The following is a 26,813-nucleotide window of genomic DNA, read 5'->3' as shown; positions in this document are numbered from 1 at the left end:
CCAAATACAAGCCAGCCTAAAAAAAATTGTTTAGATTAACATGTCTTGAAAAAATTATGTAGGTAGGTAAGAAAAAAAAATTAAGCATGGAATCTAAGCACTTTTGTTGAACTTGCATACCTTTCAGACAAGTGTATAAGTATTGATTAGTGTGTGTGTGGACCTCTTCCCCCATCTCACTGAAAGTGAAAAAGCAAACTATTCTATTTTTCAAATATAAAAAAGCTGATTTTCTCTTTACATACTTGTCAGAATTTTCTTCATTTAATAAACTTATCATGTGCCAGTTGTGCTAAGCTTATCAAATATATCTCTTCCAAACAGTTTTGAATTTTTTTTTTTTTTTATACATCTCATATCTTGCATTTGGTGGTGTGTAGCTGTTTCTGGACTACATACTGTCATTTTCCAGTGGCTGTATCATTTTTAAACATGGATGAAGTGAAAGACCTAGTCATGTCTGGGCTGGTGAAACTTAAGTTTGAACACAAGTTAGAAGAAGTGATGAAGTGCCTGGAGGATGTTGGAGTGGATAGAGATGATGAGTTGAGGCTTATAAAAGACATCGACCTTCATGCAGCACTGAAGCCTATAATGGCCAGAGCCCTCATGGAGACATGGACAGCCCAGGGTAAGTCAAGTGGTATGTTTGTGTCTGTAGGAGATTTAACTTGGGTTGACAAGCAAAAAAAAAAAAAAAAAAAAAAAAAAAAAAAAAAAAGTCCTTACCCCTAAAATGGGTTCACAGGCATCCATCATTATCTAAACATGAAAACATCAAGACAGAATGAAGCCAGTAAAATATATTTTCTGTAAGTAGCAGTAAACAAAGTGAGTACACTTCCTGGCCTTTTTAAAATAGAAATCTGTACTTAGAATGTGTATTGGAAATTGAAATACCTTTAAGAGCATTTTGGGAAAATTGAGAAATCAAATGAATGCTATGAATGGGCAGGCCCGATTTAGAGTTGGCCATGATAAGTGGGTGGGGATGTGGTCCTGATCAGGGCCATCCACATTGGGCAGAACCTGGTCAGTTTAATTAAATTAATTTGTTATATTTTACAGTGGATGATAACCCTCAAGTTGTCAGTGAGGCAAGCAGTCCCCTACGACTGATACCTCACACCCCCTTGAGGTCCATAGTTCCTGACAGCCAGTCACCATCCCCAAGTGCTCACTGTGCAACATGGCCCTCAACTGTTGAGCTGACATTTGAGGACATGGAAGACAGGCCAAAGGGGGTCAGGAAGGCAGTTCATAGAGTGCTGAAGCATGGTGGAACTGCAGAGCTGTCTCCCAGAGATAGGAGGGCCATTGTCAGACATGTGGTGGCCAAAGTACTGCAGGTGCACCCAAAGCCTTATCGGTGCCACATGGAGGTGATTGCTAAAAAAGTGATTGACATCTTCCCATGCCTCAAAGATGTGCAAGTGGCTGGCACCAGTATTGGCAGAGGATATGATTCTGTTCTCAACCAGCTGGTTGCTAGAGCGGAGACTGAGAGGCGTGGGCAGTACAAAATAAAGATAATTGCTGAAGATTCTGACAGTGAAGAAGCTGCAGTAATAAAAAAAAATCAAGTTATGGACCAACAAATAAATTGCCTGACCCCCCTGAGGAACAATCTGGTCCTGAGTTTGAGTATTACCATCAGAGGGTAATGATTATGAAGGGCTGCAGCACATTCGAGCTGAGGGACAAATGGCCAGCTCTGTTTACAGCAGAAGCTTTGGATGGTCACTTTCAACAACTGATGGGCTTCAGTTGTCAAGGCAGAATGCTGGAGGCTTTTGGGGAGAAGCAGCAACTTATTGTTGACTCTTTTGAAGAAGAAAGCAGAGTAAAATCCAAACTTGCAAAGAAACTGAGGGGCAGACTAAGATGTGCAAAAAAAGCGTGTGAAGAAGTGGGAAATCAGTTGCCCTACCAGGTGGCAACAATCACCCTCATCATGGCATAATTTCAAGAGGCAAAAGAATCCTTTTCGAGTTGCAGAGGTAGGATTTATACTGTACTTGTTAAGCAACTACAGAATTAAAAGATATTTCAATAAAAAAAAAAAAAAAAAAAAGTTTATAAAAGCTGCAACATAACATAAAAACTTTAAATAATATTAGAATTATTCAGTATCCAGGACATTTTAGGCAATATATTAAGTTGAGAATTTATTGGTGATGTACACATGACTTGGAAAAAAGATTGATGTTGAAATTATATGAATAATTAATTGCTGTATTTCTTTTCTAGAAACCATATGATGTGAACAGACTGACAGAGGAAGCAGACTTCCCAAAAACGCCATGTTTGATTGCAGTTGGTAAGTATATGTGGATTCATAAAATATTCTAATATGGAAATTACTTGCTCCAACACTATTCCATGGCCTCTTTATTTTAATCAGGAAACTTCTGTTTGTCCAACCATGATTTCCTTTTTTGAATTCCTACTTATCCTGAACAAGTAAAGAGCTGTTAATGTTGAGCCCTGGCAAATGAAAGTGTTTAGAAGCCTTGAAATTGTTAATGTGTTTCTATTGCAGTGATATTTGCCTCACACAATAGTCACCTTTCTCTAGGTCTTCAAGTGTCAAGTCATTAAATGTGTTTATATATTTTTTGAAGGAACCCCTTGCCTTTACAATGGATCAAATTTCTACTTGGTGTCAGATGGAGTGATCGTCATGAGGGACATTCCATGCTTCATCCAGGCCTTTGCTCTCATGTTTGAGCTATTTTTCATCATGGATGTAAAATACCCATCAAATGCTGGGTTTACTTTGGAGTTTGTTCAGAGGTACTTGTTCAAGTGGATCAGTAAAGCTAGATTCATTCAAGATAGTTGCTGAAATACATGTATTTCATTTACAATCCAAAATAGCACTCCATGACTGAAGTAACTTTAAATGTTAAATTGAATTTTCCATGCAGGTTCTTCATGAAGATCGACCCAAATTCTGGGACCAAAATCCACAAAGGACCCCAAAAAAAAGAAGGTGGCTCCTGTTAGCCCAAAGGTGCTGTCTCTGTTTAATCTGTTGAAACATCACCAGCCAGATCAGCCGGAGCATGTGAGAATGTTGTGATTCTCTAACTTTGATGGGAAAAAGTGTTGTTTATATATACATATAGTTTTCTTTGCATAATTATTTATTTGTAAATTGCTTTATAAATCAGTATTTTGATCATTTCAACAGTCAGCAAGGTTATGAATAAATTCTTGTATTGGCTTCAGTAGGATAATGGTAATGGGTCTCAAGCACAATACCTACAATGCTCTTTTTGTGTTATGTAGGTTTATTTTCGTACTGCTCGTAGGTTTATACACCTTGTACATAGTTTTTATTTATCCATTTTAAAACTTTTTTACACTGTATGTATATATATATATGGGCCATGTGTGCCTGAAATAAAAGTATTATTATTTTGTACTAAAAATTAGAGTACCCGTTAAAAAAAGTATGTTAAATTTGCTTTCGAATAAACATATATTCATTTGTTAGTCATAATACTTCAAGTGCTTAGAGTTCTGTATGTTCCCATTGCCAGACAGCCAGTTTAGTTTCTTTTTCTTTTTTTGTTAATGCTTGTAAGAGATTATATCACTTGAAGACTACATTTAATTAGGTGGCATTCTTCACATTGACATATAGGCCTCATATAGGCATATTTTCCAAGAAAATATTATCCTTGTGACAAGTATTCATTGAATCTTGAATAAAACTGGATCTGTATTTGGGTCATTCCATATGAAACCTACCAATGACTTATAACTCATTGTCACAGATTTTGATGAAATTTGGTGTGCAAGTAGAACTCGGTGAGACAAATTGATTGAGACTAGTCTCACGTTTCTATCTTTTATAGAACCAGAATTATGGTTTCCGACAATTTTGAGAAAAATCGAAATTTTGAAGGTACGGCCTAATTTCAGACATGCATAACTTTGTTAGTTTTTGTCGTAGAACATTCGTTCATATGTCATTGTAAAGCTAATGAGTAGCTCTGCAACTTTTATTCTATTCATTTTTTACCTATGAGGTCAAATAAAAAAGTACCATTTGACCTTGAATAACAAAAAACACGCCATCTTCGATTTTTTTTCATTTTTTGTACAAATATTCACCATCATCTTAATAACCTTCATGCCAAATTTGATAGTGGGACATACAGGGGATCAGAAGTTACAGGCACTTAAATAACTATAGGTATAAGAAAATTTTGGTATTTTTTTATATGTATTATTTTTAGAAATTCAAATCTCGGTTATTTTTAATCATAAAATGTTCACTAACATACCATTTTAAAGCTGATGATTAGCTCTACAACGTTTATTCTATGCACTTTTTACCTTCAAGGTCAAATAAAAAAGTTGTGAACGACCACTGACCTTGAAAAATTTAAAATGCCGTCATTTTGTGTTTTATTGTTTGTAAATTGTAATTCTACCTAATTAATTTTACACTAAATACCTGACTATTTAAAACTTATCATACTATTAAAGTATCATACTCATGACTGAGCATGTCTGCTATGGTCCATGGTGGCAAAGCCACTACCAAATTGTACACAATTTGGTATCCCCATCGCCTAAGGGGCCACCCCTGATAGCTCAGCAGAAAAAGCCACAGGTCCCTCCACCCACCCTGGATTTTAATGATTATTAAGATAATTTTTCATTTAATAATTCAGATGCTTTTTTAATTTCTTTATCAGAGAGATTGTATGTTCTTCCTGTTGCAGTTTGTGGATCTACAATGCTTAAAATGTCCTTCTCTGGTACAATTAAAATATCTGGTATTCGTGGATATTTGAAAGAAGGAGAAGGTCCATTAGGTTCCAAAAATGTTAGTTTTACTTCCATTAAATCTGAATATGTTTCTAGGACACATGCAAAATACCATTTTTGGTCATACATTGCTGTCACAAATCCTTTGATTTCTTCAAATATGAAATTGGTCTGTTTACGTATTCTTACGGTTTTATCATCAGTGCTATTTGATACAAATTTTACTTTGAGTTCTGACAGAGATGTTGGAACAAAGCTATGCAGTTTCTGAGTGCCTGGTATTGTGCAAGCGATGTTAAATCTTTCTTCCAGTAATGTTTTTTCTTTAGACCATTCTTCTTGAGAGGCATATAAAAAATGTATGCCTGGAATGTTTTCTTTTCCAAATTCATAGAGTTGTCTTGGTGTCATGATTTGGTTGTTGTAGGCTCTCTGCAGACTAGCTTTTGCTGCTAATCTTTTAATAGTTCCACCCAACCCATCACATGGTCCTTTGCCATGTGAAGTGGCAAAAAAATGCCATTCTGCTTTCATATCAAAGTCCTTTTCATGATGACACAAGTTTATGAAATTTTTAAAATTTTTATACTGGGAGGCAGCACCATCTGAAAAATAAATAACTTTTTTTTGAAATAAATGTACTGCAATGGTGTCGTGGTGTAAACAATCAGAAATAATTACAGCATTTAGATGTTTAAGCTCTTCCTCATCTTTATAATAGCATACAAAGGGGTGTAATGTAGCTTGTGCATTATTCCAATGAAACCCCTGAGCTGCATCTTGTAAAATGAATGAGTAATTTTCAGCAAAATCTGCCAAAATCAACATTTCTCCATCACCTAATGTTCTCTTTTTCTCAGCGCAAAATTGCGATTGATGCTTTGCAATATAATCATGCCGTTTCAATAATTTAAGATTAGAACAAAATTCTTCAATAAACTCATTTACAGATTTACTGATGGTTTCTAATGTTGTTCGATCTGTAGAAATCCACCTTTTATATGAAATGTCATCAATCATGTGTTTTTCAAAAATTGTCTCTAAATATTCAGCAAAATTATTCGAGAGAGAGTTGCAATCAGAACACTGATGAAAAAAACAGTCAATTGACTTTTCATTGCAAGTAGTAGCAGCTAAGCAACTAGTGTAATCACTCAAATGAATCTCTTCACCTTCTGTACAACAAGAAAGCCCGGATCCTACTATCATCAGCTTAATATTCTGGTGGATGGTGCATACACATACACTATGTGTTCCAGCTCCGCCTGCCAATATGCATTCCTTTGGCCTAAGTTCTGCAAATTTTGAAAACCCTACCTTTAAGGAAGGATGTTTTGTTTTCAATAATTTGTATGCTTCCCTGAGGTTACAAAGAATTAGATGTTTCTGTTCTTGTACCTTAAATCCTCCTTTCCTGACAGATTTATAATCTTTCTTTCCTGGCATAATCCTACTTATTTCCTCAGATTTGTAGAAATGTAAGATAATGTTTTCAGTTTCTTTTGAGAAAGTTGGTAATCTTTTGTTTGGGAGAGCCATGAAACCTTTTTCTTTTACTAAGTTTTTTGCTTGTCTAGCCATATATTGGGTCACCTTGAACTCTTCCTGGATTTTTGATCTGCTCCAGCTTTTTGGAAGAACAGTCAAAATCTGGAGTTTTTCTGAACGTTTTTCTGTTGTATTAAATTTTTCTTTTAGCTGAATAACAATTTCTTCATCTGCATTTGTAACGTGAGAGGCAGATGCTGTTGTATGGTCTTTTGATGTTGATGGTGCTGAACCAATTTGTAATTTACTGCAAATATTATCTTGGATTTTCTTGGCTTTTTCTTCCTTATAGTAAATTCCTTTTTCAAGTCTTTGTTTTTTTACTGGTGACTCTCCAATGATTGATAGAGACTCATTAAGTGCTTTCAGGTCAGTATCTTTGTCAACAAAAACATCATCTTCCGACCTTTTATCTGAAGAAGATGATGATTCATTATCTGTTGTTTCAGGGACTGTTGCTGGTTCATTTTCTATTTCAGTAGTTTGTAATTCTCGACTTCTTTTCGTAATTTCTTTCCTGCATTTGTCACAAATATAATAACCTTCTGTAAGGTTAAATGCAATGTTCTTTGCCACAAAGTCTTCTGACATTTGCCGATTTCCTTTCTTATTAGGATCATCATCATGAAGGTTGATAGGATTACAACACACTTTCTTGAATTTAAAACTTCTTCCAAGCATTTTTAAACTTATTTCTGTTGGTGGGTAAATATTTTATCTGTAAAAAGGATATAAAAAAAATTTAGATATACAAAATATTAGATATTTTATTTATAAATATTATATTTTATTTATTTAATATTAGATAAAAAATTTAGATATACAAATCCTATACACAAGCAGTTTGTATACCTGGATATTGAATACAATAAGGTAAGTAGTGAAGTTTTGTACCCCACAAAAAAAAGTTTTTGTAAGGTTAGACAACTTTTTTATTTGACCTTTTAGGTAGAAAATGCATAGAATGAAAGATGTAGAGCTAATCATCAGCTTTAAAATGGTATATTAGTGAACGTTTTGTGATGAAAAATAACCGAGATATGAATTTTTTGAAATAATACAGATCAAAAAATACCAAAATTTTCTTATACCTATAGTTATTTAAGTGCCTGTAACTTCTGATCCCATGAATGTCCCACTATGAAATTTGGCATGAAGGTTATTAAGATGATGGTGAATATTTGTACAAAAAATGAAAAAAATCGAAGATGGCGTGTTTTTTGTTATTCAAGGTCAAAGGTCAAGGTCAAATGGAACTTTTTTATTTGACCTCATAGGTAAAATATGAATAGAATAAAAGTTGCAGAGCTACTCATTAGCTTTACAATGACATATGAACGAATGTTCTACGACAAAAACTAACAAAGTTATGCATGTTTGAAATTAGGCCGTACCTTCAAAATTTAGATTTTTCTCAAAATTTCCGGAAGCCATAATTCTGGTTCTATAAAAGATAGAAAACGTGAGACTAATCTCAATCAATTTGCCTTACCGAGTTCTACATGCATACCGAATTTCATAAAAATCGGTGACGGTGAGGTTCAAATTTGCAAAAAAATTGGTAGGTTTCATATGGATTTACCCAATTTTATTTCACAAAGTGTTCAGTTTTTTGTCATAAAAAGTACTGTTTGGGTATTATGAAAGGATTTCTTTTAAATTTGTTTATACTTAGTACATTGCATCATTCTCTTAAGGATTTGATCTTAGTAGTTATTTAGTTAATTGTTGTGATTCTTTAACTTTGATGGGAAAAAAGTGTTATATGTACATATATTTTTCTTTGCACAATTATTTATTCCTAAATTGCTTTATACATCAGTATTTTTATCATTTTAATAGTCAAGGTTATGAATAAATTCTTGTATTGGCTTCAGTAGAATAATGGTAATGGGTCTCAAGCACAATACCTACAATGCTCTTTTTGTGTTATGCAAGTTTAATTTTGTACTATAAGCTAGGCTACCAGTTTAAAAAGTATGTTAAATTTTCTTTGGAATGAACACATTTTCATTTGTTAGTGTTAATACTTCAAGTGCAGAGAGTCCTGTATGTTCCCATTGCCAGCTAGCCAGTTAATTTTTTTTTTTTTTTTAATGTTTGTAAGAGATTATATCACCTGAAGGCATTTCATTAGGAAGCATTCCTCACACATATATGCCACATATAGGCATATTCCCCCCCCCAATTTTTTTTTTTTATATAATATCCTTGTGGAAAATATGGGATTATACTGTAAAAAAATTGGTGTGGCTAAAAAAAAATTTCGGTGACCGTAATTTTTTACAGTAGAAAGATGGAAGCCCCAGCTGCCAGTATAGTACCGTAAAATTACTGAAAGTTTCTTAGTGTTATCATACAATTGTGTTCATGCATAGATGACAAAAAGGAAAAGAAAAACAAATGTTTAGATTCTCTCATTGGGAAACGTCATTAATCCCACAATGCACCGCGCTCCATTGCCGTCATTATTTTCGTGACGTCGATAGAAAACACTATTTTTGTATATATAAAGTTTCCTGGTCATCTCCATCGAGTTTTTGGTCTTCAAAATACAGAATTGCGCTGAATGGCCTACCGGCTCCGGCGCTTGGTCTTCGAGCCAAAAAATTTCATAAATCAAATCAAATCAAAATACAGAAACATTTCTTCGCCAAAAGTCAAGGAAAGGTTGCCTACGCGCGATGACCATGCACAAGGACCGAAAAATCTTCCCGCGCTCCGATGCCGACGTTATGACGTCACGTTGCATCAAATTCCATCATATTTTCAATATTTTTATCCATCTTTCCACGTGTTTAAAATTTTCTCAATGTTTCGTTCAACACAATTGTCAAAATTCATCGTCTTTCCTATATTTTCAAAACGTTTCTCTACGTGTATTTAAGGATTTTCTCAATGTTTCGCTCGGAACACAATTGTCAAAATTCATCGTCTATATTCTTTTTTACACATTTTTCTCTGCACGGCTTTCTCAGAAAATTTCGTTCCCTGATACCATAACACCTTGATTTCCCTTTCACGTCTTAAACTATGCAATAACACCGTCGATTTCCATCTTCACACTAGGCAAAAATACCGCCGATTTCCTACACACAAGGCAAAAATACCGTCGATTCTCATCTACACTAGGCAAAAATACCGTCGATTTCCTTCACACTGCAAAACTTTCGTAGATTTCCATCTACACACTAGGCAAAAATACCGTTGATTTCCATGTACACACTAGGCACAACTGCCGTCGATTTTCATCACACGACAAAATACCGTCGATTACGATCTTCACACTAAGCAAAAATGCCATCGATTTTTATCTTCACACTAGGCCAAATATCGTCGATTACTATCTTCACTGCAAAAATGCCGTCGATTTTCATCTTCACACTAGGCAAACTACCGTCGATTCTATCTTCACATTCAATCTACCGTCGATTTCCATATCCACACTAGTCAAATGTACCGTTGATTTCCATGATCACAGTAAAATTGCCGTCGATTTCCATCTTCACACTAGGCAAAATTACCGTCGATTTTTATCTTCACACTAGGCAAAAATGCCGTCGATTTTGGTTTTCTATGTCGACGTCTTGCTTCATATTTATTTTTTGTTTTATTCGCCATGACCATACACAAGGACCGAAAAATCTTTCCGCGCTCTGATGCCGACGTTATGACGTCACGTCGGATATATTTTCTATATTTTTAAAACATCTTTCCACGTGTTTAAACAATTTCTCAGAATGTCTCGTTCAACACAGTTGTCAAAATTCATCGTCTCTTCTATCTTTTTAAAATGCTTCTCTCTACATGTATTTAAAGATTTTCTCGGAATGTTTCGCTCAGTTTAATAACGCAATTGTCAAAATTCATCGTCTCAATTTTTTTTTTCTCCACGGGTTTCTCAGAATGTTTCGTGTGAAGATGGAAATCGACGGCAGTTTTGCTCAGTGTGAACATGGAAATCAACGGTATTTTTGCCTGGTGTGAAGATGGAAATCGATGGCCCTTTTGGTTAGTGTGATGGTAATCGACGGTATTTTTGCCTAGTGTGAAGATGGAAATCGACGGCAGTTTTGCCCTGTGCGGAGGAAATCGACGGTATTTTTGCCTAGTGTGAAGATGGAAATCAACGGTGTTTTTTGCCTAGTTTAAGATATGAAAGGTAAAGATGTCATGGTATCAGGGAACGAAATTTTTAGGTCAGCATTGTGGACTTAGGTAACACTGAACGAAACATTCTGAGAAAGCCGTGTAGAGATTTTTTTAAGAAGACGATGAATTTTGACAATTGTGTTCATTAAAACTGAGCGAAACATCACGAGAAACTATTTAAATACATGCAGAGAGAAAAGTTTTAAAAATATAGAAGAGACGATGACTTTTGACAATTGTGTTGAACGAAACATTGAGAATTTTTTTAAACACGTGGAAAGAAAGATGTTTTAAAAAAAATTGAAAATATATGCGACGTGACGTCATAACGTCGGCATCAGAGCGCGGGAAGATTTTTCGGTCCTTGTGTATGGTCATCGCGAATAAAACAAAAAATAAACATGAAACAAGACGTCGACATAGAAAACCAAAGTCGACGGCATTATGCCTAGTGTGAAGAAGGAAATTGACGGCTCTTTTGTCTAGTGTGAAGATAAAAATCGATGGTAATTTTGCCTAGTGTGAAGATGGAAGTCGAAGGCAGTTTTGCTCAGTGTGAACACGGAAATCGACGGTATTTTTGCCTAGTGTGAAGATGGAAATCGACGGTATTTTTGCCCAGTATGAAGATCAAAATCGACGGTAATTTTGCTCAGTGTGAACATGGAAATCAACGGTATTTTTGCCTGGTGTGAAGATGGAAATCGATGATCTTTTTGCTTAGTGTGATAATGGTAATTGACGGCATTTTTTCCTAGTGTGAAGATGGAAATCAATGGCAGTTTTGCTTTGTGTGAACATGGAAATCAACGGTATTTTTGCCTGTTGTGAAGAAATCGACGGCACTTTTGACGGCTTTTTGCCCTGTGTGGAGGAAAATCGACGGTGGTTTTTGCCTAGTTTAAGACGACATGAAAGGTAAAGAGGTCATGGTATCAGGGAACGTGAACATGGAAATCAACGGTATTTTTGCCTAGTGTGAAGATGAAAATCGACGTTAATTTTGCTGTGTTAACATGTAAATCAACGGTATTTTTGCCTAGTGTGAAGATGAAAAACGACGGTATTTTTTCCCAATGTGAGAATCTATTTTTTTCTTTCTGTCATCTATGCACGAGCACAGTTGTATGATTAGGCAGTTGTTACACATAATTATATTTCTGACAACATATTTCCCCCAAAATGAAAATATTTCTTGTCCAAACTCACACTTTTTGGTGCATTCCGTGTACTGCGAAGTATCTACATTAAATACAATGTCTTCATTTGATTCCTTCCTTAAAGAACCTAATATTACAAATTAATCGACAGAAGTAATTATAAAGATACCAAGTATCAAGATGATATAATATTAATCATCAAAATTCGCAAACACAGTAGCATATGTACTCGTACCTCCAACCTCCATTTGAATAACGACATAATGACTTCCGTTGCAGACATCTCTAGATGGTCCTTTATACGTGAATATCTCCCTTGGACATGTCGATTTGTACACAAACCTTTCACGTCGATACGTTTAGTCAAACACATTTGACAAACGTATTTGAAGTGACAACTGACCGTGTGAATGTCAAATGATTCGACAAACGTGCTTGAAGTGATGTTTAACCGTGGGGATGTTTGACAAACAGTTTGTCGAATGAATGAAAAGTAATGATACAAGATCCATTTTAACATTCTTTTAAGTTTTGACTAATTCATTACATAGTGATGGATATGTATATGTTTATGTTAAACTGATTCGTGGGATTTTGATATATGGTTACAAAATATAATTTTTCAAATCTCCAAACAACAAATTATCTTTCCGTCATATGCTGTTGAATATGTCCTTAGAGACGTCTAGATGTCTGCAACGGAAGTCATATTGTCGTTATTCAAATGGAGGTTGGAGGTACTGTAGGCCAGGCAATAGAGGAGTAAAAAAAAGGCGAATAAGGAAAAAAATCAGGGAAAGCTGCAATAAGCTTTAATGTGTTTATAATACCTTACTTAATAACATATTAATTTTGCACCCCTCTACCCCCCCGGATTTGGCCGCCATCTTGAAAAAATTGCGACCAAAAAACAGTTTTTTTTTTCCAAATATCTCACTAGAAACTAATTTTAACGAAAAATGTATCGAAACAAAATTTATTTTACATAAAATTTTCTACAAAAGTTATTTTATTCAATTTTGTGATATACCTCACTGTTTTTGCGCTAAATGTGCGAAAAGATTGTGTTTATCTTTATTTGATACCTACAGTGCACAAAGATCATATAATAATTTCCTTTGTATGCTATACTGAATAAAATATCTAAGTTCCTAACTTGATTATAGTCTTTCTTTTGTTTCAGAACTATTAAAATAGATAGTTAAAGCTTCAGTGAAACCCCAGGCAGTTGTTGGTGCAAAATGTCTTCATTGGGGAAATGTTTAATATGCGATGGACAGCTTTCTGTGGGTGAGACTAGAGAAGTTAAAGAGAAAGGAATAAAGACACTAATTGATTATAGCATTACGTGGAAAGACGGAAAACATTCTCTGTTAGAAGGACTAAAAAGTGTGAAAGTGCATGAAAAATGTAGAAAAGTGTATACAAAAGAACGGAGAGCTGAAACTTTCCAAGCAAGGCAGAAAACCTCGCAAGTGCCGACAACGTCACTGAGAAGTCAAGAATTACAGTTTGATTTTCTTCATGATTGTCTCTTTTGTGGAAAAGATGCATCAAGTGACTTTTTGAAAAAAGAAAGCAAAAAATATTTAGGTGATCATGAATCTGTGCACTGTATAGAGATGCTGCATATTGTAACGTAATATTAGATATTACGTCATATGTGTAATTATGTTATAGAATTGTGTTCCTTTGTATTACATAACTATGTTCATATTTCTTGTCTATGTATGTATTGTAACAATGTTAAGCAGTAACGCCCGTCCACTATATGTAATCTTGCCTACGTGCGGTGAGGTGCGCACTCTTGTAGAACAAACAGACAAGCGAAATCCTGAATAGTTCGGAGCGCACAGATTTGACAGTTACTAAATAAATAGATTGTTCAAGCGAGTCGAGGGTCCTAAAACTACCCATGTTGACGTGTTAACTTACCCTCCTCCTCTCCCGCACCCTTAACCGGAAGTATCCGGCTTCCGGTCCAATGGTATATAAGCGGTGGAACTCGCTGACTCCTTGTCATATTCCCACATATTGATCTCTTGATAAAAACTAGAAGGTTTAGATTCATGAGACGATTGGTGTGAAGTGATCACCCTTTTTGCCTACATTACGTGTCTGATATACATTGCATTACTTGACTTATATTTGTACTTATTACTTATTCTGATGCATGTTCCTGATCTCTTTGTACTTAGATAGTACCATATTGTATACTTATCTTGTGTTTCTTATTTGAACGATAATTTCCATATTCTTATAATCGTGTAACGGTCCCATTGACCCTACTGCCCATTCTCTTTTGTGTTAATTGCCTGTAAATACATTTTCCATTAATAATTTCGTTTACTAGTTTTATCGCTAGTTTAATATTCCTTTCCTGGAATCTTCTTTGTTACCTTTACTTCTAGTCTTACGAATTATCTAGGCCCTGACCAGATAGTTCAGTCCTACAGTGGCTTCTAGAAGTGCGCTGGTTCTTAAGCACTTAGACGTTATACGTAACGTCTCTTCACATACCAGCAGCCCGTAACAAAGTGGCGACCTTGCCAGGATATTGGATCAGGTATTTAACACATTCTTATAGAGATGGATGATATAGTTCAAGAATTCGTTCAAAATCCCAAGGTAAGTTTCTTAAAGAAACAAACTAAAGACACTTTGATAGAAATAGGCAAGCACTTTGGAGTAGACATTGATACAAGTTTGCGAAAGAAAAAAATACTTCAGGAACTCGTTGAAAATCTGATCGAAGATGAGATCTTATCTCCAGAAGAGATTACAGCTATACAAATTCCTTCAAATAGGTTAGAAATAGAGGCACGACTAACCGAACTTAAGATTAAGGAGATTGAATTAAAGGTCAGGAGAGTAGAAATTGAGGAGGAAGCTAAACTGAAACAAATGAAAATTGAGGCAGAACTTAAAGCTAAAGAGGAGGAAACTAAACTGAAACAAATGCAAATTGAGGCAGAATTTAGAGCTAGAGAAGAGGAAGCTAAGGTGAAACAAGTAGCTAAAGAGGAGGAAACTAAACTGAAACAAATGCAAATTGAGGCAGAATTTAGAGCTAGAGAAGAGGAAGCTAAGGTGAAACAAGTAGCTAAAGAGGAGGAAACTAAACTGAAACAAATGCAAATTGAGGCAGAATTTAAAGCTAGAGAAGAGGAAACTAAAATCAAATTGGCAGAATTTAAAGCTAGAGAAGAGGAAGCTAAAGTGAAACAAGTAGAGTTAGAATTAAAGAAGACAGAAGTAGAAGCTAGGATTGGGTGATAGACAACCCGTAGTTCAGGAAGGTCATATAGATATTTCCAAGTATGTAAAACTTCTACCCCAATTTTCAGAAGGAGAGCCAGAAATTTTCTTTCTTCAGTGGGAAAAATTGGCGCAACAATTACAAATCCCTAAAGAAAATTGGCCATTAATCATTCAAACACAATTTAAGGGTAAGGCTTAGCAAATTTATACTTCTCTTTCAGAAGCAGAAAGCGAGTATGATAATATGAAAGCTTGTATTTTAAAAGCTTATGAACTAATACCAGAGGCCTATAGACAGAAATTCCGTAATTATAGGAAGACACCTCAGTTAACATACGTAGAATATGCGGCTCAACAAGAGAGGTTATTCAATAGGTGGTGTTTGGCTAGTGAAACGGACACCTTAGATAGACTTAAACAGTTGATTTTGTTGGAGCAGTTTAAGAATACCTTAGAGACAGATCTTAGGATTTTTATAGATGATCATGTTCCCGAAACTTTAACTAAAGCTGCTGTATTGGCTGATGAGTTCACACTAAATCATAAACCTAAGTCAAGACAAATGGAATCCCAAAAGTCAGTCATATATTCCAGATTCAACAAAATACTCTGATCCTTGGTCCCCAAAGAAACACTTTGAAAATCAGTCTAGCCCATCACATTTCAGTTACAGGTCTGATTTCAATCAATATCCTCCAAACCAACCTTGGCAAAGAATGGAAAGGTTTAAGACTAATCCCCCTGTAACTTGTTCATATTGTAAACAGGTTGGCCATCACATTTCTAATTGCAGAAAGAGACTGACACCCTCATTCTCCAATAAGACACCAACTCTTGTAAGTAATATAAAATCAGACGATTCAAAATCCTCTATTCAGGATACACTACCAAAGAAGCCGGTATTGTCAAGTAATGTAGAACCCCCCTCATCAGATCATGATCCTTGTTTCAAACCATTTGTATCTTCAGGAACTATATCTCATAGTAGTAGTTCACAACAATATCCTATTTCCATACTCCGAGACACAGGAGCAAAGCAAAGTCTGATTTTAAATTCTGTCTTGCAGAATCTGGGTGAGTCATATACAGGTTATGATATATTGATAGAAGGAGTTGGAGGAATTATAAAATGTCCATTACATAATGTTTTCTTGCGGTCTGATTTAACAACCGGAATGGTTAAAGTAGCAGTAGTAGACTCTCTTCCCATAGTAGGAATATCCTTATTGTTGGCCAATGACATCGCTGGAAGCAAAGTCATTTCTCCCTTAATAACAAATAACCCTAAGACCTCAGTAGAACCTTCAGATAACTTACAGTTGTTTCCCGCTTGTGCTGTAACCAGATCTCAGTACAAGAAATCTGAAGAGGAGACCTATAATTTAGAATCCCTATTCTCCCAAACTGACCCATCTTCTTCTTCACCAGTTTCTCTATCTAGAGCAGAATTAATCAAAGAACAGAAGTCAGATCATTCTCTTAAAAATTTGTACGAGATTCTTTCATCTCCAGAAGAAGTTGAAAATATGTCACGAGGTTTCTATATAGAAAACGGAGTCCTAATGCGAAAATGGAGAGCATCCACCGCAACCGCTGACCAGCCATGGCAAGTAAGGAATCAAATAGTCCTCCCTCTTGGTTTCAGGAATAATGTTCTAAGATTGGCTCATGATACTCCCTTAGCAGGTCACTTAGGGGTAAGAAAGACCTTGTTCAACATAACCCAACATTTCCATTGGCCCACGGTTGTCAAAGATGTTGCCCAATATTGTAAAACATGTCATACATGTCAACTTGTAGGTAAGCCCAACCAGAAAATTGTAGAAGCTCCACTCCATCCCATTCCTGTAATGGAAGAGCCATTTAAAAAAGTTCTTATTGACTGTGTAGGACCTTTACCTCCTTCAAGTAAAGGAAATCAGTACATTCTCACAATCATGTGTATGAGCACTCGTTTTCCAGAAGCCATTCCTTTGAAAAATATTAAAGCTCAAAATATAATCAGAGAAATGTTGAAATATTTCACTATGGTAGGATTTCCTAAGAACATTCAAAGTGATCAAGGAAGTAATTTTCTTTCCAACAAGTTTAGAGAAACTCTTGTAACACTAGGTATAAATCATGTAACTTCCTCCGCCTATCATCCTCAATCACAAGGTGCTCTAGAGCGCTTTCACCAAACGCTCAAGACAATGTTAAGAATCTTCTGTGCTGAGAACACTCGAAATTGGGAAGACGGACTCCCCTTTTTGTTGTTCGCCACCCGAACAACAATTCAAGAAAGCCTTGGATTCAGCCCGTCAGAATTAGTCTTCGGTCATGAAGTCCGTGGTCCCCTAAAGATACTTCATGAACAATGGATGAAAGAAGAACCACCAGTTCCTTCTTTGAAATACGTGTCCCAGGTCACCGAGAAGTTGTTAGAAGCTTGGAAGTTGGCAAGAGAGAACTTGACGAATGCTCAACGAGTAATGAAAGGTCGGTATGATAAAAATTCTAAACTTAGAACTTTCTCTCCAGGAGATCAAGTGTTACTTTATCTTCCCATACCAGGAGATCCATTGCAGGCTAAATACAAAGGACCCTATGAAGTCTTGTCCAGAGCCAGTGATCTCAACTACATAATCAAAACTCCAGACAGAAGAAAGAGTTCCCGTCTCTGTCACATAAATACCTTAAAACCTTATCATTCCCGAGATCCAATTCCAGCTTGCAGCTCTACCACAATAGAATCCGAAGAGCCTCCTGATAACCTGCCTAATCCTCCTGAGATTCCCTTGGAAAACTCTCAGATACTACAAAATCTTCAGATAAAAGTAGGACACTTATCTGAGAAACAAGGTAAAGACATTCTTTTCCTCTTAATAAGTTTTCCAAAATTATTTCTAGATTCCCCAAGATTCACTTCTTGGATAGAACACGAAATAATTCTAGACTCGCCAAGGGCTATCAAACAAGCCCCTTATAGAGTCAATCCAAAAAAGAAGGAGTTCATAAAAGCAGAAATAAACACTCTGCTTCAACAGGGAATAATTGAACCCTCCAGTAGTCCTTGGGCATCTCCTTGCATTCTTGTCCCTAAATCTGACAATTCTTATCGCCTGTGCATTGACTACAGGAAAATCAATGCCCATACTAAGGCCGATGCTTTTCCTATCCCTAGGATAGATGATATCATAGACAGTCTAGGAACTGCCAAGTATGTATCCAAGTTGGATATGTTAAGGGGATACTATCAAATCCCTGTACACCCTCGCTCAAGAGAAGTTACCGCTTTCATTACGGAAGAGGGATTGTTCCAATTCAGAGCAATGCCATTTGGGCTTAAAAATGCCCCTGCCACTTACCAAAGAATGATAAGTAATCTTGTTGCAGGATTGCCAGGAGTAAAAACTTATCTAGATGATGTGATAATATTTAGTCAGTCTTGGACAGAACACATTGAACACCTAAATAATTTCTTTTATAGAGCAGACCAAGCAAACCTTACCATCAATTTGTCCAAATGTGATTTCGGACATACACAGGTCCCCTATTTGGGATTTAAAGTTGGAAATTCCCAAGTGTTTCCAATAGACGCCAAGATAAAAGCCATCAATGATGTACCAACACCCACTAATCGTAGAGAGGTACGTCGATTCCTTGGAATGAGTGGCTATTATCGCCGTTTTTGTCCAAATTTTTCAGATGTAGCAGAACCATTGACTGACCTGTTGAGAAAAGACCACAACTTCGTGTGGACACCTACCTGTGAGACGGCCTTCAAAAACCTGAAGTCCCTTCTCACTAACGCACCAGTTCTAAGGGCACCCGATTTCCAACGACCCTTTCTTCTGCAAGTCGACGCCAGCGACACCGGTATCGGTGCCGCCCTCTTGCAAGAACACAATGAAGTTCTTCACGCTATCGCCTACTACAGCAAGAAGCTGTCCCCTGCGCAGAAGAACTACTCAACAATTGAGAAGGAGACGCTCGCTTTGGTCCAGGCCCTTATCCACTTCGAAGTCTACCTGGGTTCCTCAACTACCATTCAAGTATATTCGGATCACAACCCCTTGAAGTTCCTACAGACTATGAAAAACAAGAATCCGAGACTTACACGTTGGAGTTTATTTCTCCAACCCTTTAATCTAACTATTCATCATATAAAAGGCGTCTTTAATGTTTTAGCCGACGTCCTTTCTAGAACATAGCTTTTCAACAGAAAGTGAAAAGCTTTCCCAAACGGTGGAGGTGGTGACCTTGCCATATGTGTAATTATGTTATAGAATTGTGTTCCTTTGTATTACATAACTATGTTCATATTTCTTGTCTATGTATGTATTGTAACAATGTTAAGCAGTAACGCCCGTCCACTATATGTAATCTTGCCTACGTGCGGTGAGGTGCGCACTCTTGTAGAACAAACAGACAAGCGAAATCCTGAATAGTTCGGAGCGCACAGATTTGACAGTTACTAAATAAATAGATTGTTCAAGCGAGTCGAGGGTCCTAAAACTACCCATGTTGACGTGTTAACTTACCCTCCTCCTCTCCCGCACCCTTAACCGGAAGTATCCGGCTTCCGGTCCAATGGTATATAAGCGGTGGAACTCGCTGACTCCTTGTCAGCCGTCCGTAAAATAGACGGCAAATACACGCCCAACATTAAGACCCTAACAATTGGAAACAAGTTTGTAGATGCTCCCCTGGACATCGCAAACACAATCGCAGACACATTTACGCAAACAAGCAACACGAATAACTATTCACCAACCTTTTTACAACACAAACAAACACGGGAAGCAGAACCTCTGATCTTCCATACACAGACACACTACGAATATAACACTCCCTTCCAACTACACGAGCTTAAACAAGCCTTAAGCTCGTGTAGAGGAACCTCTGCTGGCCCAGACGAGATTAGGTATGAGATGCTGCAACACTTGAATTCAATTTCACTGGAAAAATTATTAAAAATATACAACACAATTTGGATTAGTCAAGAATTCCCAAAAACATGGAGACATGCCCACGTCATACCTATTCTCAAAAAGGGGAAGGACCCAAAGAGTCCTTCCTCTTATCGCCCTATAGCGCTTACCAACTGCTTATGCAAAGTATTAGAACGTATGGCCAATAACAGATTGAAATACATACTAGAATCTCAAAATTTAATAGTTCCTGCCCAATGTGGTTTCAGGAAAAATAGAAGTAGTCTTGACCATTTAGTCAAATTAGAACAAGATATCCTCTCCTCCTTCGAGAGGAAAGAATATCTTGTTGCTTGCTTTTTGGATTTAGAAAGAGCCTACGACATGGCATGGCGACGTGGTATCCTCGAAAAACTCTATGCACTTGGCCTTAGAGGGAATCTCCCTATTTTCATTCAAAAAAATTTAAAAGACCGCACATTTTCGGTCAAAATTCAAAATTACTATTCAACAGTACGCACCCAAGAAAATGGCGTACCACAGGGAAGTGTGTTAAGCCCCACACTTTTTATGTTGCTGATACACGATATTCTACCCGCTCCACCTCGGAACCTTAAATACTCATTATACGCTGACGATGTCGGAATCTGGCATTCCTCTCCGAATGCCAAGTTTTCCGGCTCTCGCGTACAACTGGCCCTGGACTCGCTCCAGGACTGGTCTGACAAATGGGGATTTAAGTTTTCGGAATTAAAGTCAACAGTAATTGTATTTTCACGCAGAGCCCAGGCAGAAATAAATCTGCAATTACATGGTACTCCCATTCCAGTACAAAACTCAACCTTTTTTCTTGGCCTGAGACTGGACTCCAGGCTAAACTGGAAGGCCCATGTAAAATACCTAGTTGATGCGTGCAACAAGAGAATTAATTTGCTACGTAAACTAACGGGCACAAATTGGGGAGCAGATAGGAAATCCCTGCTAATGATTTATAAGTCCCTAATTAGATCAAAACTAGACTATGGGTGTCAGATTTATGGTTCGGCAACACTAGCCACGTTACAACCCCTGAACATCATCCAAAACAAAGGCCTAAGAATAGCACTTGGAGCACTACGCTGCACAAGGATCGAGAGGCTGGAGGTCGAAGCAAACGTACCCCCCCTCCACTACAGGCGCGAGCTCCTTGCCCTAAGATACGTCGCCAAAGCGCTTCGCATCCCTCAACATCCCTGCAAGGAGACAATCCAACGATATGAGCACTTCACCAACTCCAGCCTAAATCCCCTTTCCATCAGGATCCGATCCTTGTGCGAGCAATATTCAGTGCCACTGTGGTCAATAGAACAGATTGAAGCCACCGTCTTACCACCGTGGGAAAACATCGCCCCGAAGATCTTCATTAACCAAGACCTACAAAAGAAGACTTCATCCACAGAAGAACTAAAACAAAAGACCTTGGAGACCATCCATAAGTACAATGACCACATGGCACTGTACACTGATGGCTCCAAGTGCGGCCACAAAACTGGGACAGGGTTATACTGCAACAAAACCCGGATGATGTTCAGATTGCCGAACCATACGAGCATATATATCGCCGAACTCTACGGCATATATAAAGCCTTAGAATATGCTCAATCCGACACACATAGTAAATTCGTCATATTCACAGATTCATTAAGTGCACTAAAATCAATCAAGACAGGTAACCATATGGAGAACTTCCTCTTGGGCAAAATCATTAGCACATTGTCGATAACTAGCAAGTCCATTACTCTCTCTTGGGTTCCCAGTCACATTGGGATCTTCGGGAATGAGAAAGCGGACATCTTAGCCAAAACTGCTTTAGAAATAGACTCTATTACCGACATACCCCTGGACATAGGCACTTTCAATTCCATACTAAGAAAACAATTACACACCCACTGGCAACTCCAGTGGAACAATCTCGACATTTCTCACAAACAAAAGGAACACATAACAGATTGGTCGACATCATACAGAAATAACAGACTCGAGGAAATCGCCATAGCAAGACTGAGGATGAACTCGACCCGCCTCACCCACTTAAAACCATATATTGACGGCGTATTTCCTCCCCAATGCAACACATGCAACACTATACTATCCATAAGACACATACTCCTACACTGCTCAAAATACAACACACAGCGCCAAGCGCTCATACAACATTGCCAAATTAAGAAAATTCAGCTGAGCACCACAAATCTTTTGACAGACGACCGTTTACTTATTGACAAAGTAGTATTTTATTTGCGCACTACTGGACTATTGTGGGAATTATAATGGTAGAATAAAAAGGATCGCAGGTTCACACCGGGCTTAATGACCTCATTATAGGTCGATAGCCTTAAAGATAAAAAAAAAAAAAAAACACTCGTTGTCATATTCCCACATATTGATCTCTTGATAAAAACTAGAAGGTTTAGATTCATGAGACGATTGGTGTGAAGTGATCACCCTTTTTGCCTACATTACGTGTCTGATATACATTGCATTACTTTACTTATATTTGTACTTATTACTTATTCTGATGCATGTTCCTGATCTCTTTGTACTTAGATAGTACCATATTGTATACTTATCTTGTGTTTCTTATTTGAACGATAATTTCCATATTCTTATAATCGTGTAACGGTCCCATTGACCCTACTGCCCATTCTCTTTTGTGTTAATTGCCTGTAAATACATTTTCCATTAATAATTTCGTTTACTAGTTTTATCGCTAGTTTAATATTCCTTTCCTGGAATCTTCTTTGTTACCTCTATTTCTAGTCTTACGAATTATCTAGGCCCTGACCAGATAGTTCAGTCCTACAGTGGCTTCTAGAAGTGAGCTGGTTCTTAAGCACTTAGACGTTATACGTAACGTCTCTTCACATACCAGCAGCCCGTAACAATATTAAGGATACTATTTTGAAAGCTGGTGAAATGAGAAAAGATGAATGGGGCAAAGAAGTATGTACTCGTATATGTAACGTAGTGGATTTAGTTGCTGCTGAGGCAAGGTACCATTCAGCCTGCATGAAAAAATTCTACCAAACATCTTCTGGTATGAAACGTGGTCGTCCCAAAAGCTCTACGGTTTCTGAGGCAATGAGTCATGCTTTTAACTACTTGGAGGAAAATCGAGAGGAATGCCAGTTTACTTTCAGTGAGATTTTTTCAGAATATGAGGGTGAGCTACCAACTGATAAAATCTGAATTGATAGAGAGATATGGACATGATATTATTGTTTCTGTGAACAAAAATAGAAAACCAGTGATCTGTTTCCGTGACACAGGAAACAAAATTTTGACTGACGCTTGGTACGAAAATCATAGAAGTCATGACGAGAAGGAAGAACGGCTTCGGATTGTAAAGACTGCCGCCAGAATAATTGCTGAAGATATAAGATCGCAGATGTACGAAGCAGATCAGTATCCACCACCAGAAAATTTCCTAGAAGAATTGGATTCACTTATTCCAGAAACTCTCCAGTGCCTTGTTAAGACAATAGTCTTAAAAAACAAGAAAGGAAATAAAAGAAAATGGAATAGGAAATGTACAGCAATTTCACATGCTATCCTTACAGCAGCTAGACCAAATTCTTTCATATCTCCTCTACAAATAGGACTTGCTGTTCACTTAAGTCAGAAGTATGGCTCTAAGCATCTACTGAACGTGCTCTCTGCGTTGGGATTATGTGCGTCCTATGCTGAGGCAGCACTCTTTCAAGTATCTGCTTTGCAACATCCAGCCAAGGAACCTCCGAATGATTCATTTGCACAGTTTGTATTCGACAATGCAGATGTGAACATATCTACTATTGATGGATTTAACACATTCCACAGTATGGGAGGGATTCAGTGTGTTACTCCTCAGAATAATATTACTTCAGATCAACCAATCACTAGATTAACGAAGATCCCTAGTGCATCGTTTGTTGGGCAGTTTGGTCATAATCCTATTAAAACCTTTGAAAGTAAAAGTGTAAAAGGACTCTTGAATATAAAAGTCAGGGATTTGGCAAGTATCAATCCAGTGTCCACTACTGTATCAATAACAACAACAGAGCTTTTATGGCTACTTGGAAAATGGCAAAAAAAATGCAGAGTGCCCAGGTTGGAATGGTTACATGGAGAAATGTACAGCACACTTCCCATATGATGTGTCCCAGATCTCATATCTTCCCTTTACAAATGCTCCACCTACCAATTATGACACCATATACACAGTACTTAACCAAGCTGTAGAGAAATGCAACGAACTGAAGCAACAAAGTTGCTTTGTTACCTTTGATCAACCTTTGTACATCAAGGCCCGAGACATTGTGGAAATATGTGGTCAAGACTCACACCTAAATAATGTTATTGTACGTCTTGGTGGTTTCCACTTATTGATGTCTTTTATGGGTGCAATTGGTTTCATCATGAATGGTAGTGGAATAAAATAACTTTTTAGTACTGTTTATGCAAGTACATCTGTTGAAAAAATGTTAACTGGGCATGCTTATGCAAGAGCACTCAGGGCCCATACACTAGCACATGCTGCACTGTCTATGTTAATTTTTAATGAAATCGATCTTTCCCCTGAAGAACAGTCAACAACAGAAGCAGTTTTACGAGAGACTGATTATTCAGACATTGACAGTGAGGTTATACAAAATGTACTGATTAAGTTCAATGATACCTTGGGTACGATGAAGAGTAAAGGTGCCACTGCAAAACTCTGGGTACAGTACTTTGAAATGGTAACATTGGTGAAACAATTCATTGAAGGAGAACGCTCGGGTAACTGGAAACTGCACCTGGACACGATCCAAAAAATGCTACCTTACTTTCATGCCAGTGGTCATTTTTTATATGCAAAATCAGCACACTTGTATTTACAAGACATGTATAACTTGAAGGGACGCCTGACCCCAAAGGAATTTCAAGATTATGTTCAAAAAGGTTTTTTTACAATAAGGCGGTCAGAGAAATTTTGGTCAGGGATTTGGTCTGATATGACAATTGAACAAACACTGATGAGGTCAATGAAGAGTTCTGGTGGACTGACACATGGTAGAGGAATGACAGACTCGATGCTAACCAAATGGGTCCTTGGAATGCCTATAAATCTCAGGGTCAGAGAAAATTGAGGAATATTGTGATGTTGCTTACAGTACAGGAGAACAGCATGTGGATGCCAGAAAGGCTCGCATCTTAAGAGACAATCAAGATATTCAGCACTTTGCAGACTGGTTCTTATCCCACTCACCATTTCCAGATATTGATAACATTATGTCGATCAGCACAGGAGTAACGGGAGATGTAGAAACCAATCCACATAATGCATATGATGTTGGAATTAACTCAATGTTTAATATGATCGGTAGCAACTTTGGCGCAGTCAAGTTCCAAAGAAAGAAAAGGGTAATACCCTTGGGAGCTGCCATGACAGGAATGAAAATAAGAGATGATGTATGTGCAGTTGAGCCTGAGATGTTATTCAGGAGGATATCATTCACAAAGAACTCACATGAACTATTCAAGCTTAATTTTGTTTATGAGCTAGCCCCATACCCTGTGTCTCTTTTTGATGAATCAGGAATGCGTAAGACAAAGAAATCCATGATGTATGAAGTATTTGCACCACTCAGTGACACAGGAATTGTTGGAGATACAGAATATGTTATTGACGGAGGATTTCTGATGCATCGAGTTGTTTGGCAAAAGGGGGAGATATTCTCAGAAATTTTAAACAGGTACACTGAGTATGTAAAGAAGCATTACAAGAAAAGTTCCATTATTGTATTTGATGGTTATCCAGAAAACCTAGCGGAAAAAAGTACAAAATGTGCTGAACGTGCTCGACGAATGATTACTTGCACCAGAGAAATCATGTTTGATGAAACAATGTCAGCAATATTAAGCCAAAGTAAGTTTCTTCTAAATGAAAGAAATAAGAGCCGACTTATTGCAATGCTTAGCACTAAATTGACCAACGAGGGGTTTACTGTCAAACAAGCAATTGAAGATGCAGACACACTGATTGTTGCAACTGCTATTGAAGAGTCAACCAAAGCTAAATCTGTAACAATAGTTGGAGAAGATGTAGACCTCTTAATTATCCTTACAGCCTTGGGTGAATCAAACACAAATATCTATATGTTAAAACCAGGTAAAGGAAATATAGAAAGTAAACTCTACACACCATCTTCCATGAAATTTGGTTCAGTTATCAAGGACAACATCCTTTTCTTACATGCATTTAGTGGGGCTGATACTACTTCAGCCTTCTTCAGACAGGGTAAACTGAAGTTCATAAAGCTATTGGAAAAACGGGGACAACTGCAAGATCTTGTTGGTAAATTTAGAGACCCATCTGCTGTACCTGAACAGATTGCTGAAGTAGGCGAGGCTTTCATTATTCAGCTATACGGAGCTAATGAATGCAAATCCCTTTGTGATGCACGATATCAGTGTTTTGTCCAGGCGCTAAACAAAATAAATTTCTCTTTGGATTCTTTACCTCCAACAGATGCAGCAGCCAGATTTCATTCCTTACGTACTTATCACCAAGTGCAGAAGTGGTTGGGAAATGACTTGCCACCTACGCAGTGGGGATGGAAGGCTACTTCAAAAGGACTGGTACCAGTCACTACAGATAAAGACCCTGCTCCACCAGAACTGATAAATATTGTATCTTGCAAGTGCCACAAAGGTTGTGGGACCACCTCCTGCAGCTGTAGAAAGGCAGGCTTAAAATGTTCCATGATATGTGCTTCTTGCAAGGGCCTGTCATGTTCAAATGTTGACATCATCGTTCATGAAGATGACTGTGATGATCCTCTTGATGCCATGTTAGAAAACTTCCTAATGCCAGAAAGTGAAACAGCTCATTGAATCAGAAAAAAAATATATTGTAAGACAACAGTCAATTTCCTTGTTGTTGTAATTCTACAAAATAACAAGCAAAAAAGTACTAGCAAACAAGACAATT

The 26,813-nt window shown here is 37.3% G+C and overlaps 1 protein-coding gene and 1 pseudogene across 1 annotated transcript; both read left to right on the top strand.

The window, feature by feature from the left end:
* The first annotated feature begins 274 nt into the window (after positions 1–274).
* Positions 275–3,634, top strand: LOC143022997 (uncharacterized). The gene is made up of 4 exons (XM_076181433.1): positions 275–631; positions 1,069–2,000; positions 2,251–2,320; positions 2,931–3,634. The coding sequence occupies exons 1-2, from the start codon at positions 433–435 to the stop codon at positions 1,662–1,664; spliced, it is 795 nt and encodes a 264-aa protein (XP_076037548.1). The 5' UTR covers positions 275–432; the 3' UTR covers positions 1,665–2,000; positions 2,251–2,320; positions 2,931–3,634.
* A 7,888-nt stretch (positions 3,635–11,522) lies between these two features.
* The window catches only part of LOC143022995 (large ribosomal subunit protein mL43-like), a 40,677-nt pseudogene continuing 25,386 nt past the window's right edge, over positions 11,523–26,813 (top strand).

Source organism: Oratosquilla oratoria, unplaced genomic scaffold (assembly GCF_046742065.1).
Source record: "Oratosquilla oratoria isolate Oo_2021 unplaced genomic scaffold, ASM4674206v1 SCAFFOLD267, whole genome shotgun sequence".
In the NCBI taxonomy this organism is placed as follows: Eukaryota; Metazoa; Arthropoda; class Malacostraca; order Stomatopoda; family Squillidae; genus Oratosquilla; species Oratosquilla oratoria.
Note: the sequence above shows the minus strand (reverse complement) of the source record. Positions and strands in the feature narration are given on the sequence as shown.

Bases quoted from the DNA above. Each gene is read 5' to 3' on its own strand.
- LOC143022997 (XM_076181433.1), top strand. From the start codon at position 433: ATGGATGAAGTGAAAGACCTAGTCATGTCTGGGCTGGTGAAACTTAAG. The intron at 632-1,068 runs GTAAGTCAAGTG...TATATTTTACAG, and splicing joins GGAGACATGGACAGCCCAGG to TGGATGATAACCCTCAAGTT.